The sequence below is a fragment of the Embiotoca jacksoni genome, unplaced genomic scaffold (genome assembly GCF_022577435.1).
Source record: "Embiotoca jacksoni isolate LCO1_2020_lvr unplaced genomic scaffold, fEmbJac1.0.p SCAF_5, whole genome shotgun sequence".
Taxonomy (NCBI): domain Eukaryota; kingdom Metazoa; phylum Chordata; class Actinopteri; family Embiotocidae; genus Embiotoca; species Embiotoca jacksoni.
Window position 1 is genome coordinate 3,786,676 of NW_027185403.1, and position 17,417 is coordinate 3,804,092.

Consider the following 17,417-nt stretch of genomic DNA (forward strand, 5'->3'; position numbering starts at 1 on the left):
GATAGAGACGTTCACACTTGACAGCCGCCAATATGAACGAGTCCGAGTGATCCAAATCATGCAAGTTGTATTTTGTGATAACGGCGCAGACTTTTACGGGACCTCTGAATGCGGCCTGAAAACAGTCTCAGACCGAACAGTTTGCAGATTTCGTGAGACACCCGACTGCCAAGTCTATTTCACAGTCAGGTAACCGGGGAAACAGGACGGTCTTTGTTAAGATTTTGCTCTACCTGCTGGTGCAACATAAACCTCTATTTCTGGGGCGAGTTGTTTTTAACACTGTGACCATGCCATGCTCATTGAACACTGACAATGACGGATCTCAGCGCTGCATTCCTGCTGTGAAGTCTGGCGCAAGAATGAGCGACAGGTAGGAGGCTGCTGTGCAGACCCGACCCGCTCCGGTTTCCCTTTTTTTTGTCCCGAGTGATGATGAGGCTTCACTCTGGACAGGCTTTTTTTTTCTTCTTCAAATGTCACTTGACAAATGTCACATATATCAGTGCACAGACATTAGTGAGATACGTTTATTTGCTGTAAATTAAAAGAACCAATATGACAGCCCCGGTCTGGGTAGAATACCTGTACAACATCTCACAATATCCTCTTTTTTTCCCCCCAAAATAAAATGTCCTCTGTCTCCCCCTTTCAGAGGTCCTTAAGATTGTCAAAAAAAAAAAACATAATTCCCTGGTTTCCAATTTCTAATATTCCCCTAAAAGTGGAGCAATACTCAGCAGAGTCTCAGACTGACAGTAACAGTCTCATCTGTTCTTTAAGGGTGATACGATTTTAGTCTGCGAGCTTCCTCCTTGAAAAGCAGCATGTATATATAAAAAAACAAAACAATAGAACGTAGACCACTGAGATCTGTATCCAGTATAAAAGTGCATTAAATTCAGACATGGTCTAGCCCTTAGCAGGTCTGATGATGTGTCCTGTGGTACAGGAAGGGAATTAAGCGGCGTTCAACCGCGGCTTTGTTACATTTTACTCCTTGTCCACTCGCCGCTCTCTCTGCGTCCATTCAGCCGGGCCGGGCCTTTTACGCCGCCAGCTGGGTTGCTGCGTGTTTGCCCTCACCAGCTCACATCTTACCCTCTACAAATCTTGTAATCCCTCCATTTCCCATGCCGAGAGCCCTGTCAGCTCTGCCCAAAGTCTGCAAAGCCCTTGGCTGCTGAGAAGGCGTCGGGCTGCAAGGGGAAGAAGTACTGCTGGGGCAGGAGGAAGCTGGCGCTCTGAGCGGCGTGAGAGGGCATGGAGGGCTGGTGGAGCTGCAGCTGGGCGTGGGTGGAAGGCAGCACGTGGTGGAGGCCTCCCGTCAGGGCTGCCGGTGGGGATGTGTAAGGGGGAGGCGGCGGAGGTGGAAGTAGAGTCTGAGGGGTCTGGGTGGGAGTGGAGGCTGACGAGGAGACGGTGGCGGACACCAGGCAGCCGTGCTGCTGCTGCTGCTGCTGCTGCCCCTGACCCCCGAGAGAGTACCTCCGCATGGAGCTGCCCCCTCCGGCCGAGCTGGAGCTGGTGGTGGCAGTGCTGGACTGTCGCGACGGGGCGCGGAGGCTCGGGGGGGCCGTGGTGAGGATCATGGGGATGGTCTCGCCCTGGCAGCTTCGCAGGGAGAAGCGGATGGGCTGCTGGGTCGGCTGCTTGGGCCGCAGACAGGTGCAGCAGTAGACGGCCACCAGGGAGCCGACCACGACGAAGGCGACGAAGATGCTTCCCACCATTAGGAAGGGCACGTAGACGGGCTCTGAGGGGGAAGGAGCACAGGCAGGTCAGAATCAGCGGCCAGGAAACCACAAAAAAAAAAAAACATTTAAAAGCTAAACATTTTTCAGAGAAACTACATCGTTTAAAGATAAAGTACATTTATTATACTTTAAACATTTAGAAGCACTATGAATATTTAAGAAATTATTGTTTTAAACACTAATGTAGTTGATCTCGGATACAAACTCATTTGTAAGTGTTTTTACAGTCTTTTCAACAACTCGTGTTTTCTGATGAGTTTTACTTTGTCATTTCTTCTCCGTTTACACACCCACAGGAGAAATGATAGTTGTTATCAAATGCATTAGTGGCTTTAAACCCGAAACAGGAGGTTTAAAGTTAAGTCCTACCTTGTTGGTCACCAAGAACTACAACCTATTTCATGGCTACTTATGGTGAATAAAATTGTGATACTGAACTTTTTAAATCATGCAATTTCTTTTAAAATCCTTTAAAGTATCGTGACCAAATCAGCGACACATTCCTCCTGAAAACACAAACATCTCAAGTTACACTTCACGAAGCCCTTTTGCACTCAGGAAATCTCGCTACGAACGTTTATTTAGTTTGAAAAATAGGAAATTGTGAGTGCACACAGTCCATTCAGTTAAAAGGCTCAAAAGCTTATCCGTCCGGGAAATTTAAAGAAAACTGATAAAAACCTCGGGGGTTAAAGAAGCCGATTATTCCAACCTTCGTAAGCAACAGTAGGTCAAAGCAACACTTTGACACCGTTTGAAGAGGCCACAGAAGTGAGTTGGTGTCTCACAATGTTGTGATTACTTTCATTTGAAAATTAGTGAGCTGTCAAAGTGAATGTGCTTTATATTCACCAGCACAAAAGGGCTGCTTGTGTGAGAAGGCTCCGACTATGGAAAACATTCCTCCACTGTAATCCGGCTCCACTTGATCGAGTTTCGTGCTAATTTCTGCGTGAAAATTTTGACGAGAATTTCTTTGAAGAACGATATTTGCGCGACTGACGGACCGGGTCTTCAAAAACTCGTCCGGCTTTTCCTTTTTGCGCCGATAACAATCTGGAGTGTGCTGAGGTAAAATGAAGCCACTGGAGTAGAGATAAAAGCAGGTGGTGGAAACTGGACTCTCAGGCTGGTTAATGCTGAAAATACATACAAACTTTCAAACAGCAGTGATTCAACAGACATTAACTGCATGTGACAAGCATAACACATCCCATATTTCCAGAACATCAGTGTCCATTTCTAAAGTTTAAATTTACAAAAAAAAACAAACACAAGACATTAATAAGAATATAAAAACTTTGCGTTTAGATTTTGTGTTGAATATTGGCACAATTTTAGCCTTTGTTGTCCAGCAGCACCAAACTTCTGTTTAATGTTTTAATTTCTCATTATTTCAAAGGACTACAGGGTGGTCTGGTTCCAGCAAACTATGTCCTTGAATACCTGAAGTGTCCTTAAGCAAGGCATTGAAACTCTCCCTTCTCTGCTGTCGAAATTGTTCAGCTGACCTCTGACCTCTCCTGAAAGATCTGCTCCAACTTCTGCTGAATATGCATGTCCATCTGACAGTGTTTGTTAGTTTTAATTACAACCAAGTTAAATACTGTTTATTTGAGAATTTAAATGACGTACTTTGTCGTTTTTATAATACAGACGAATTCAACTCTGAACAAATTCGCCTCTGCGAGGTTTTGCACGTAAAAATAAACACGAGAAAGGTGGTGTTTTAAGGTGGAAATTGTACATCGAGAGTCTGAAAAATGACTTTTAAAACACCGAACTTACGCGCTGCAAACTCGGTGTTGTCCACCTCCCTGTCGTTGGTGCAGCCGCCCTGGTCCAGCCGCGCGTCCGCGGCCGCGCAGCAGTAGCGCAGCGAGCAGGAGCCGCAGCACACGGTGGCGTCCATGGTGTCAAAGTCCTCCGGACACTGGAAGCCTTCATGGTAATTCCCATTCGCGTCCAGCCAGCCGTGGCAGTACTCTCCCTGAGCGTCCGATATCCGCAGATTCCAGGTCAGATATCCGAGCAGCAGGCAGTTCAACAGGCGCACCATCCCGGCGAGCCGCTGGGGGGGGGGTTCACGGTTCCCCGCGTCCTGTGGTGCTGCAGCTCCCTGGGTACCGCCGAGTCAGTCCGGATTACACGCTCGTCATTTGAGATGAATTTTAACCGAGAGGGAACTTCAACGACCGGATCCAAAGTTATGTCACCGTCATCTTTCCAGCATCCGAACCGCTTTGAGGCAACAGTTGCTCCTTAATTGACCCTCCTCCGGTTTGTCCAACTAACTGTTCTCAGTGACTTTTAAAAAAAATAACATTGCTGAACTTTATTCTGATCCCAAAAAGACGAGTATAGCCGGCAGAGCGACTCCAAACGCGCTCGAGTTTCTCTCAAACCTCTGTGGTGAATAACGCTCCTGTGGTCGTGTGTCGGTGTGGAAGTTGTGCGCCCACCTCTCTGGAGCTTTGCTGATTTTGTGACTCGGGGTTTTTCGACGCGCGCACGTAACTCCCATTAACGGGACGTGCGCGATCACGTGGTGCAGCGGCAAGCAAGGGGGTGCGCAGACGCCAATTACTCCCGATTCCGTGAAGTTGCGTAAATAACACGCGTGATTTCAACTCGTTTATTTTGTTTAAACATAAACTAAACATAAGCAGGTTGTGTCTTTGCTTTTCATTATTTTGACATTTAAGACTAAACATTTGTTATATTGTAAATAGGTAAATCCGCAATTATTATCTTTTTAACTCCAACGGTTTCTGGCAGCTTTTTTTTTTTTTTCTTTTTTTATTGTAAAGGTTTCACATTTCAGTTTAATTTTTTATCTTCTAAATATTACTCGCTGATTTGGTGGATTAATAACAGGCCAAATGAGCATATACATGTCATTGTTTAATCAGTATTTTTTGTTGCATTATTGTCGTGTAGCCGGTCTCAGTTTGGTGTCGAGAAACAAACTCTTCCATGTATTTTGATATTCCACAGAATGAAAAAAACGTTATCGACCTGTCCGGAGAAATTAAAAAAAAAGAAAAAAAAAGTGGACGGTAATCAGCAGCAGGTCTTTAAACCCTCCTCTCCTCTGTTTGAAACCTTTTGATGCAGCGCCCCCATGTGGTGCTGCAAACTTTTGGACCTCCGCGCTATTGGACAGCTGTTACCTGCCTTTTATCGGGGGATATCAGGTAATAAAATAATATGGACTTTTGATCTAATTTGATGAAGTAGGCTTGTAACCTTTAGATCGCCGAGAAACTAGTAGGATTTGGCCTCAAATTAGAGGCTGTCCTCCTTTTTTTATAGTTTATTGTATAGTCTTGTTGTCAATAATCATTTCTAATCTAAAGACAGACTATGACACTTAAGACTTTTGAACTGTGCTGTTTTTTTTTTAGCTCCACCTAATGTTCAGAAGCTTCTTTTTTTTTTCTGTCATCTGTGTTGCTCTATTGCGGCTTTGAGCCGAGCTGCAAAATGGCCACTGCCTTTTTCTTTTGTAGGATGTTTTTTTTTTATTTTTTTTTTTATTTTTTTTTATTTTCAGATTGTACAACTGCTATAGCGCCCCGTTGTTCTGAGTGAGGCTGTTGAGCTACAAAGGAGGCAGGCAGCGGCGCACAAGTCCCGCCTGCATTTCCCTCTGGAGGAGTCTCGGTATCGGCGCTCCCGACTGGGGATTGGAGCGGCGACTTGTCAGTAAATTAGCCCACCCTTCACACGCACGGCGTGGATGAGGGAAAGCTAGCCAGACAGTGACGATCCGATCCCTCGCTCATCAGCTGCCTGTCACACCAGCGCGCCACGGTATCCGCACGCAGCTGTTCCGCCGCGCTGTGACACCTGGCCAGGGGATGGAGGGAGAGATGCAGCCCGCAGATGAAGGGCCCTGCGCCCCGAAGATGTGCCGACAACAACGGGGTCCGTACAGCAGCCTGAAAACCTTTCAGAGCAAGCGCTCGGCGGGCAAGCCGCGCTTTGACCGGTCCGCTGTGGCGGAGGTGCCTCTGTTTGGCGACGGGCATCATTTCACTTTTCATCCCGAGCAGCCTCATCCCTTCCAGCAGTACTATCCCCAACACCAACAGCGTCTGCAGCAGCTCCACCAAAACAGCGTCGCTATCAGCAGCAGCCAGCAGCATCACCCGACGCCTCAGCAGCAACAGCAGCAGCAGCAGCAGCAGCATCGCTTCTCATGTGAGACCAGGCCCAGCAGCAGGGTCCCGACATCCACCTCAGCCGCGGCGGGCAGCGTGGCGGCGGCGGCGGCGGTATCTCTTGGTAACCTGCAGCGGCGCGCCAGCGGCGGCGGAGCGGAGCCCAGATTCTCTCCGGACTGCACCTACGGTATCAGCACAGGTGGGTTTCAAACTTCTTCAGAGTGAGTGATGAGAGTGCTCCTGCTCGGGTCTGCTCCAATCTCTTTTAGTGCTCAAGTAGTGGTATTAGTATTCAAGATTTTGGATGTTGAGAGTTTTCCCGTCTACGTGTCTCCAGATTACACAGATATTAGTGTTTATTTTTGGGGGGTTTCGGCAGCAGCCATATGGGCATGAATCGAGTCAGTAAACTTAGAGGAAGGCCAAAAAGCCAGCATCCCTATTGTTTGCTCCACATCACCTGAGCTTCATTTTTTTTTTGTTCCCTTTCCTTCCTTTTTTCCCCTTCCTGTCAGCAGTGATGGATTTGCTGTTGTAATGGGAGCAGTCATGATTGAATCTCCAGTGTGGATGTGCTAAAAAATTACACTGGGTAATTGTGTGTGTGTGTGTGTGTTTGTGTGTTTACTTGTGTGTGCGTGAGATGGGCCCTCACACTCTCCTGTTGAAACACATTGTTCCTTGCTCATTTTTCTCCTCAGCTGCTGTTCATTAGAGGGCCGTACAGGAAGAAATGTGTTACCCATGTGGAGGGCGGGTCCATGGGAACCAACATTAAGATGAAAGCAATGAACCTAATCCCGGCAGTTATGAAATTAAATATTAGACACCTCATCCTTTAATCAGATATTAATCTCTTTATCACAGCTGGCAGCAGCGGCTCAATTTGCTGCTGGTTATTGTCGCTTTACAGGCAATCAAGTGTTGAGCCAGAGCTCAGGTTGCACTGTAGCCTCATATTAACTAACCTTTATGTGAGTTGGCAAATATGTGCATCAAGTATTACATGTTTAATATAAAACTGATCATTAGTATCATATCTTTAAGCCACTTGAATCTGTTTCCTGTCTCTATGATCCCATTGTTTGCATCTGTTCTGGCACACACATGATCCTGTTATCACTTGTGAAATAATCACACAAAACCATATTTTCTCTGCTCCAGTGAATTGCAGAAGATGCAGCATCCATTCCCGGCTAAACGTGCCATGAATTTGCACTGATAATGACACATCAAAGTGTTTTTATTTGCATGATGGGAACAACTTAATGTCCTTTTCATGGCTGGAAAAAAACAAAAACACTTGATGTCCTTTCTTATGAGGAGAAGCACCATAGACTCTGGGACTGGGCAATCAGTACAGCACACAATAACACAAATTGCATTGAGAAGCCTTTCCCAAAGAGTTGTGATTAAAATAAATGGGTCTCATAAATTTGCCTCAGCCGACCGTGTTGTTTTTTAATGAAATTTTATGAGGCTCTCAGCTCACACTGCCACAGAGCTGGTGAGAGAAGAGACGAGGGTGGGGGGTGGTGAAGGAGGAGGATGGGGGGGGGGGGGGTGCAGGGTGAAGGCAAATTATATCAGATACATCTCGACGGGTAAACAGAGACAGCACGCATATTAATAAATGCGACACATCTGCGCCAGGCTGATAGACACGTCTGAGCGAGTGGCAATGCAGCAATGGCCTCCCAGAACTCATTTTGTCTGTGTGTGTATGTGTGTGTGTGTGTGTGTTTGTGTGAGGCCAGTAGACTCATAATCATCACACCGGAGGTGTGTGTGAGATCATCTCATTGAGACGTGCCCAGACTACCAGGGAAACCATACGCCGAGGCTTGTTTCTGGACAATAGGTCTGTGCTGATTTGCTCTGCTCGTCTGGATTTGGTCACAGATAATGTAACTCTGGAGTTTATTGACATCTGAATAAATCAGCATAATCACGCTGACATTTCTGTGAGCAGAGGAGCCTCCTGTATGCTACTGTAATGAAACACTTTGCCACAAAAAGATACGGAGGACAGAAAGTAAAAGAACTAAATGTGATGACACGTAAAACACAGAATAAATTGTATTGTTTACAAAACTGTGCAGTTTACTGAGAAACAAATTATGTTTCATCACGGGTCAAAAGCAAAGTACGTTTTATTAAGTGTAAGTGGTGAAGTTTTATTTTTTAATACTTGTCCTTTCCATTTTCTGCTGCTTTATACTTCTCTACATTTTAGATTTACTGGCTATTTATTGGCTATTTTGCAGATTAAGATTTTATAAAAAAAAATACACAATAAGATAAAACACGTTGCATTTCGGAAGATTAAACCCATGAATACTTAAAACAGCTCTTTGACTTGAGTTTTTTTTCCAGCTGAAACATTTGCCCTCTAAACTTCTCAGGGTTCAAATTATGCAAAATTTGACTTGCAGAGCTTTGTTTTGTTTTTTACCCCATATATCATCTCATGACCGCTCATATTTATTTATTTTCTGTCCCTGTGTGAGGAACCAGTGGACTAAACAACCTAACTACAGCAGTGAAACACCTTGACAAGCTACAACAGTAAAATGCTGCTGACACACTAATGCATATATAATATGACATGCAGATTAAGTACTTTTGTTTTTAAAAAATGTTCCCCAATAACACAAAAAAATAAAACAAGAACAATCCCAGGTTTCTTTTTAGCACTGTAGCCAGGAGTCACAGCTCTTGTGAGGCTCTTTTTTTTTTTTTTTCATTTAGCTCTCAGTAGTAAAGACTTCCAAAGCTTCTTTACAAATAAAATTGCAACTACTAGTAAGAAAAATAATCACATCCCTCTCACAGCTGTCACAGATCTATCGTCAAGTTCAGTAGCTTTGGAAACATCTGTAAGACATGATTTATTTTTAGACCGCATCTCTCTTACAGATCTGTCTGAGCTAACTTCAACAATTACATCATCTAAACCGTCTACTTTTCTTTCAGACCTAATCCTAACTACACTATGTTATACCCTTAATTAACACTTCCATATTAGATCAGATTAATCTTTATCAACAGGCTACGCACCACAGGCAGTTTTAAGGTTGCTGTAATTAAACCTTTCTTTTAAAAAGCCTTGTGTAGATCCAGGCGTTTTAACCAACTATAAACCGATATCCAAACTCCCCTTTATTTCTAAAATCTTTGGAAAAGCTGTTGCAAATGAATCGCATGACTGTTTTCACAGAAATAGTTTGTTTGAAGATTTTCAGTCAGACTTCAGAGGGCATCATAGCACAGAAACAGAACCAGCGACAGTTACCAACGATCTTCTCATATCTTCAGTCACTGGACTCGTGTCTATGCTTTTCTTGCTGAATCTCAGGGCTGCATTTGACACTGTCGATCACAGTATTTTATGACTACGACTCATCCGCACAAACAAAAGTTAGTTATTGAGTTCCACAAGGTTCTGCACTGGGAACGATACTTTTTATGGTATACATGCTTCCCTTTGGTAATATGATGAGGAACCACTTCATACATTTCCATTGTTATATGCAGATGACACGCAGCTGTATTGATCTATAAAGATGGAACAAATCAGCTAGTCAGACTTCTAGCATGTCTAAAAGACATCAAGGCTCACGTACTTTCTAACCATCGAGTTACTCTGGATGGAATTGCTTTGGGCTCCGGCTCTACTGTGAAGTACCTTGGAGTTATTTTTTTTTAACAGCATATGTCCTTTACTTCACACATAAAACAAGTCTCTTGGACTGCCTTTCTTCGCTATTCAGTATTGTCAAGATTAAGAACTTCCTGTCTCAGAGTGATGCAGAAAAACTAGTCTATGCATTTGTTACCTCTCAGCTGGACTGTTATAAGTCCTTATTATCAGGATGTCACAATAACTCTTTAAAAGTGGATCCAAAATGCTGCAGTGAGAGTGCAGACAGGATTTTAGCAAAAGAGATCATATTACTCTCATGTTAGCTTCTCGTCATTGGCTTCCGTTAAAATCCAGAATAGAATTAAAAAGCTTTCTCCTTACATATAAAGCCCTTAATGGCCAAGCTTCACCATATTTTAAAGTCCTCATGGTACCCTGTTATCCCAACATAGCGCTCTCATAGTGCAGGCTTACTTGTTTTTCCAAGAGTTTCCAAAAGTAGAGTTGGAAGCAGAACCTTCAGCTTTCAGGCTCCTCTCTTGTGGAACCAGCTCCCAGTTTAGGTTGAGGAGGCAGAAACCCTCTCTCTCTCTACTTTTAAGATAAGGCTTAAAACTTTCCTTTTTGATTGACGGACTCTCGATGTGTTTATATGCCAGTACTGCATAGCATTAACTTTTTGTCTTCTCTCTACTATAGTTTGTGATTTTCTCTGTCCTCTCTCCCTGAACCTTTCTGCAGGTATGTCCTGCTCTGGATCCACATGTTTCCAATCTGTAATACTAGCCCCACTAACCTACTCAGTGTTTATTGTTTGTTTTCTCTCAATGGTGTTCTTTTCTCTCTATGCTCTCCTGTCACCGGAACCCGTCGAGGCAGGTGGCCGCATGAGGTTTCTGGTTAAAAGAGTTGTTTTCTCCCCGCTGTCACTCATGTGGGAATTGTTGAATTGTTTGGTTCCTCTCAGTAATATTGTAAGTCTTGACTTTACAATGTAAAATCCCCTTAGATGACTTGTGTCGTGATTTGTCATTTTACACCTGGTTTCTCCTCTCTTTGTCATAGAGAACCGTCTAATCTTGGATGCCTTTGCCCAGCAGTGTAGTCGAGTCCTCAGCCTCCTTAATAACGGGCGTCTCCTGGAGCCCCCTTCCTCCTCCCTCACCCCTAACATCAAGCTGGAAGACGGGCTTGGGGACACTCAGGGCCTTCACTGCTCCTCACTGGGGAAGACCAAATCTGAGGAGAGCTCTTCCACCACAGACCCCGAGGAGGAGGCCCAACAAAGCCATTTGAACCAACAAAAGACCTCTGCAGTTCTCCGCATCTTCACAGACTCCCTACAGAACTATCTGCTCTCAGGGTCGCAGCAGCAGCAGCAGCAGCATCTGGCTGCGGGTCTAGAGGAAGAGCAGTGTCCAACAGCGGAGCCCGGTACGGGGGTGTCTCCTCCAAGGCACAACATGGGAGGCTGGGGCTCCCCGACTCCGTCAGAGTCCTACGGCCACCCGTCGTCCACACTGCCTGAGGAGGAAGAGGAGGAGGAGAGCTGCTGTCCACGCTGCCTGGAGTTGGAGCAGGAGGTGTTGTCCCTGCAGCAGGAGAACGAGGAGCTCCGCAACAAGCTGGAGAATATCCCAGGTGCAGTAATAAAAGTCGGGACTTCGCTGGGTATTGATGCTAAACTTTGGGATGGGACAAGGGTCTCTTAAAGTCGTACTTTTATTGATACAGAATGGTGACAAATTGAAGCAAACGGTTTCTTTTCATAGAGTCTTTACCCCGCTGGAGCTCTGTTCTTCTAATAAATCTTTTTTAGAGTTTACATGATATCGATTGAGAGTGTGGTCTATAAGAGATTTGGTAGCTGTGAAGGCATAATATTTAAACTTATAAAAAAACATTCAATGACTCACAGTACTCTGCATGAACGGCCTTACAGAAAAACACGCGAGTTTTCCCATGATTATATGTGTGACACATGTTTACATGTTGCCACATATGATAACATGGGGAAAATATGTGGAAAGGTTATCACATGGGAATCTACATGGGCTTCACACATTTCACCGTGAAAATGTTCCAAAACCACATGTTTCCTTTTGAAAAAACACGTTTAACATGTGTACAATCACATGTATATGTGGTCACGTGAAATTCATGTGTTTTTTCTGGAAGGGAGCATCTGCATTTATTGGTTTCCCTTTCTAGGGCAGCAACTATTATTTTTATTATACATTTTTTTCATTAATGGATTAATTGTTTTGTCCACAAAATATCACAAATGAAAGTTATTTGATTTCTCATTAGCATGAAAAGCAAATGCACCAAAAGAAGCCCATTCAATTGAATATAAGTACTTTTTCTTTAAATATTAAAACAATTATTAATCTTTAAAATAGTTGAAGAAGAATTTTCTGCTGATAGACCAATTAATTAATAGATGGATCGTTAAACTCGATAATATTTCGCCTGTCTTGTAAACCTAGTCAGAAACAGATTGAGCTGAAAAGTGTCCAAATGGGTATTTTTTTTTTGGTTGTTGACTTCACATGTACAGGAATATTTACCATCTATGATAAATGGTGTAAATGATTAGTTGATTATCAGAAAGGTTGTCTGATCATTTTCCTTCTCGTGGTCTTGCTGCCTAAATGCATCACACAATCTTTTAATAAAACCATCTATTTTTGCCAACTTTTCTATTCTCTCCAAAGCTTTCTGAGCTCCCCAGAGTCACACTAATCTAATTTACTCTAAAACTGATTATTTTATCTGCACGTGAAATTGTGTACACAGCGGATTTCTTCAATCTGAGCTCATAATTACAACACATTCGAGTTAAAAGGATCCTTAAAGGAGGAGGGAAATGTTGCAGGGTTATTCTTCTTTAATTATATACACACCATAGAAGTTGTCTCGTTGCTTGCAGGGAACTTTGACAATGTGTTTCTATTACTGGTCACATTAGCTTGTGTTTTTACAGTTCCCTGTCAAAATGTTCTTGACTACTTCAAGACTGTTCTTGAGTTTCACAACCAGCTGGTCCAGCCGCTGCCAGAGGACCAGCTCACAGAGGTGAGGAAACAGCCTCCTGCACATTGTTCACAGCTATTCAAAGCATGTGTTATCAGTAGCATATGTTAAGGTGCAAGAATATCTGAACAGGTGCATCATGCACCGGAAATGTCTTATCAAGTGGTGTGAACATTAAAAACTGTGTCTGTGCAGGAAGAAGAACGGCAAACAGTCTTTGAGGTGCGCGTCTTCATTTCTTTTTCAGGAACACAATTAATCATTTTCTGCTCATGACATGAACAGAAAGTAGTGAAATTATCTCTACATAGTGACAGAACTGTAATGCATCACATTATCGCGAAGATGCTACGTCTAAAAGCTTGAAAACCTGAACTCCATCTGAGTGTCACCTCCGTCCTCCTCCTCCCTGCAGGGCAGTAAACAGCTCCTGGAGAACTATCCTCTCTTCATCTCTAATAAGCAGTGGGACGAGGCCGTCAACTCCTCGAAGAAAGACGGCAGACGCCTGCTGCGCTACCTGATTCGCTACGTCTTCACCACAGATGAGCTCAAATTCTCCTGTGGTTTGGGCAAAAGGAAGCGTTCAGTCCACTCAGGGGAGCCGGGCCTGGAGAGACGACCGCTCAACCCGGTCAAAGTCAGCTGCCTCAGAGGTACTCGGCCTGAAAATGTCTGATTCACAACAGTATTTGTGTCATAATTCAATCGGCTTCTGAATTTGCATGAAATATTAGTAGAACTCCTACATGAATCTTTGGCAAATATCTGCTTATAAAATATTTCTCAGTGGTTGAATGATGGAGGGCCGTGCTCATTAGAGCACTCCACTTCTACAAGTCTTGTTTCAGAATTGAAATGCAGCAGATATCAACTCTGATCATTATTTATGGGCTCATAATTATACAAAACAGACTTCTTTGAAACTGACATTGTGTTTGTGTTGCAAACAAAAATGTGCCAAATATGACTTTATTGGTTCAGATATGGCACAGATTTATTTTTAGCCCTATATACACAAACAAATTCAAATTTTAGGTTTGATTTTCTCATCTTTATACTCAGTGTAAGATCTGAAACATATCCCATTTGTGGTGGAGGGATTTCAAGTATAACTGATCAGATTCAGTGTTTTTTCTCACTCCTCTCCTTCACCAACTGACATCTGATGTCAGGAAACGCCGGGCGAGTTTATTTATGTAAAACATTTCAGCAACGGCAATTCGAACAGCTTTAAAAAAAGACGTACATTCTTTTAAAAAAAACTCAAATTTCTGTTGTCAGTTTAATCTTAAATCGATAAAACTTCAATTTATCCTGAACGATGCCTCACGACAGATAAGCAGAGTGAACCGTGGGACCTTATAAACACAGTTGTGTGCCTTTCTAAACTCTTGTCTAATCCATTCACTGGCACAGGGTTGACAATAATAAGATAAAATAGCACCTGCCATCCGGGTATCACGCCAAAACGTGTAATACACCTGTCAGTCCAGCAGAGGATACCGTGTCAGTTTCATGTGAAAAATACAGGTATGGATGACCAGGGTCGAAGAAGGAGGTCATGTGATTGAGGTCATGTGGCGAAGTCCATGTAACGATGATGTCAAGGGTGGCGGGATGAAAACAACGCAGGGCTTTTATCAAAAAAGAACAGTGTTCAAAGTCTCTTCGAGACCAAAAGTAAAAAAAAAAACTTTTCACGACCAGGCGAGGCAAAACGTGGCACTGACCCGGTGCCCTCTTGTGGACTGACAGGTGTATTACACGCTTTGCCGCAATACCAGGATGTATATGCACATTAGCGGTAATACTACTGCTCTGCTTTTGGCCATTGTTTGTCTTCTCGGCCTCATCACTTCACCGAATATCATGCAAACTCCACCTGAAGTCCCTCCAAGCCTCATTCCTGTCAAAGCCTGATGAGACTCACTATAATTCTCAATAAATAAAAAAACAAAAACAACCTTGTAATTGTAAATCTTGCCAGAGTTTATCCGGATGCACTGTGCCTCAAACCCAGACTGGTGGATGCCCTCAGAGGAGCAGATCAACAAAGTGTTCAGCGACGCCGTCGGTCACGCTCGTCAGGGCCGGGCGGTCGGCACGTTCCTGGGCAGCAGCGGCAGCAGCACCAGCAGCCTCTACATGGACGGCTTCGACGGCCATTTGTCGCAGGACGAACTGTATTTAAAAGGCTGCCAGAACGGCCAGTCGGATTGAAGTTAGGGGAGAAATCAAAGACAAAATGCTTGAAATGTAGCTGTATAATAACATATCCCAAAACACCAACCTTATCCTGTCACTTTACACAGTGAAGAAAACATTCCAGAAGTTTATGACAGAATATAATGACAGTCCTCTTCTTTTTTTTTTTTTTTAAATAGTTTTATAGCTTTTCTGCCATTTTTATATAACGGAAGTTTTGTTTAGTTAAAATTGAACTCATCAGGGTTTTAAATTAAACAGTTTGAGTCTTCCATATGCTACTTTTTCTATGTTTTCACAGGTTTTGAGCAGTTATGTTACGACCAGTGGAAGATTTCCTCTCTTCTATCCATCACTGACTATCACGTCCATCATGAAAAGTAACATTTCAATTTGTTTTTAATGTGACTGCCGAAGCACCTTTACTTGCAACCCGTCTACAGGAGTGCCTCTGAGAAAGACATGGTTTGTTACCTGTAGTCTTGCACTTTGCGTCCTAATTTTTTTTTTCTTAATCTGAATCGTGTCCAATGAGTTTAGTTATATTTGTTAAAAAGAAAAGTGCATTTAACAATATAGCGTTTGTGAAATGTGTTTAAAATCCAGCTTCCTTTTAGTTGGAAGAAGTTTTAGATCAGTGCTGAGCTGTTTCTAACTATCTCGTTCAGAAAAATATTGCAGAACACTTTTGAAATTACGCACACAGACATCCTCAGTGTTACATTCACAGCTTTTAAAACTCAATTTGCTCTCCAGCACAAATTCCCCCAAAGTTTTCGTCTTTATTAACAGTCCTATAATTGGCTCGGCAGAAATTCTCGCTCCTGCAAAGATGACATGAGGTCTACTATTTGTTTAAACGCATTGTACTTGATAAAACGCTGATTTTAAGTAAAAAAAAAAAAAAAAGCGAAATAGATATTTCTTTTTCATTTGAATGTCTGCATTTTTTATATCAGATTTTTTTTGGCTCACTTCTAAAAAAAAAAAAATAGGCTTGTTGGAATACAAAATAATTTACAGTATTTTACAAACCCCCTGACTATGTTGTTTCGGTACTCTGACGAGCCTCCTCGTGTCAGGATGGATCAACTCTTGGTTTAAGGCTGCTGCCATATGATAATGCCTTAAACCTGTTGGAAAACTTCCACAGTGTTAAGTGTTAAAGCTGTGCGTCAGAAGTCGTGTGTTGTTTCTGTCTCAACCTAAAGTTTCTTAATAATGACAGAGAGAGTATCCACTAACTGTCAACCCGAGTGGGAAAAATTTGAGCACTTCTTTCTTTCTGAAGCTCTTATTTGCACTTTTAAGTGTCTCATTGTAGCCCGAGCAGTCCTACAGCGAGACTTCCTGAAGCTGAATTCATTACTTTTTATTCTGTGACTTGGTATTGACTTGATTTGACTCAATAACTTCACTTCATGACTCTGTTTTCTACGTTTGAATGTGCCAGATCTATGAGGTCAGTTCGCTATGTCGACAGTGCTGTGTAAATGTGTAATATAAAGTACAGTTATTGTGCGAGGTGTTCTTGAAATACCATGTCTCCCTCGTTAAAAAGCCAAGTAGGAAAGTGCCACAGAAACCTTAAAACAGTTGGATTCTGTCGTCGTGTTGCTGTTCTGAATGTGAGCGTTGGTTTGTATTTACTCCTTTACCCTCAAAGTGGCTGTTATCAACACTGTGAAACATCAGTCGGATTTTTACAAATCTAATAGTTTCTGTTGTTTTTTTTATTTATATTAAATAAAATAAGCACTGAAGCCGAAAATGTATCTCTCTCTCTCTCTCTCTCTCTCGCTCTCTCTCTCTCTCTCTCTCTCTGTCTGTCTGTCTGTTTGTCTTTCTATCTATCTGAAATGTAACTGGTAAGCATAGCTGTCAGATAAATAGCTATAGGCCTAGATGAGGAAAATGTAGTGGAATAGAAGTATAAAGTATCATAAAAGATCAATATACTGGCTATAAGTAGCTCAAATTTGTACTGGAATAAATGGACTTGCTGTAGTTTTTTTGCACCGTTGTTTATAAGACAGCATCTACTGGTGATGCTACACTGATACAGAAATCCGTAGCACTTATGGGACTGTGTGGAAATTATTATGCACTGTAAAAAAAAATAGAAAAGCTGAGAAAACTTTAAAAAAAAATATGGCAAATCAGCTGCAATAAGCTTTTTTGAGTTTACTCAACTAATGAGTAAAGTGTTATGTCAACTTGTGTTAAGAAGTTTATCTAAAGTGCCTTCTTAAGTTTGTCCAATTTAAGATTACTATACAATCAACTTTTAAATTGTTACATATTAGAAACTTTGTGTGTATTGAAAAAAAAATACATCACCAGCATTGAATATTTTATGTTGGGATATCGTTTCCTTTTAACTTGAAATGTTTTGTTACTTCAACTTCACCTTTTTAGTTGAGTAAACCCAAAAAAGCTTTGTAGCTGCTTGCCAGAAACCTTTTTCAAAGTTTTTCTTAACTTAACTGGAAGTGTACACAAATACTAAAGGAGTGAGGTCAGTAAGGTCTTACTGACACTTATTATTATTATTATTATTATTATTATTATTATTAGTGGCATTAGTTTTCTTACCAAGAT

General features: G+C 42.4%; 2 protein-coding genes across 3 annotated transcripts; one reads left to right on the plus strand and one right to left on the minus strand.

Annotated features, from left to right (window-relative positions):
* Positions 1–516: 516 nt before the first annotated feature.
* On the minus strand, positions 517–4,340 carry shisa3 (shisa family member 3). Its single transcript, XM_069171914.1, has 2 exons — positions 3,546–4,340; positions 517–1,756 (listed from the first exon to the last, which is right to left on the minus strand). The coding sequence occupies exons 1-2, from the start codon at positions 3,814–3,816 to the stop codon at positions 1,149–1,151; spliced, it is 879 nt and encodes a 292-aa protein (XP_069028015.1). The 5' UTR covers positions 3,817–4,340; the 3' UTR covers positions 517–1,148.
* Positions 4,341–4,876: 536 nt separating this feature from the next.
* On the plus strand, positions 4,877–16,809 carry LOC138211490 (BEN domain-containing protein 4). Of its 2 annotated transcripts, XM_069171425.1 has the most exons (7): positions 4,877–4,954; positions 5,314–6,125; positions 10,638–11,213; positions 12,559–12,650; positions 12,804–12,830; positions 13,024–13,264; positions 14,599–16,809. In XM_069171425.1, the coding sequence occupies exons 2-7, from the start codon at positions 5,621–5,623 to the stop codon at positions 14,829–14,831; spliced, it is 1,674 nt and encodes a 557-aa protein (XP_069027526.1). In that variant the 5' UTR covers positions 4,877–4,954; positions 5,314–5,620; the 3' UTR covers positions 14,832–16,809. The 2 variants fall into 2 exon arrangements, with proteins under 2 accessions (XP_069027526.1, XP_069027527.1); XM_069171426.1 differs by lacking the exon at positions 12,804–12,830.
* The last annotated feature ends 608 nt before the right edge of the window (positions 16,810–17,417 follow it).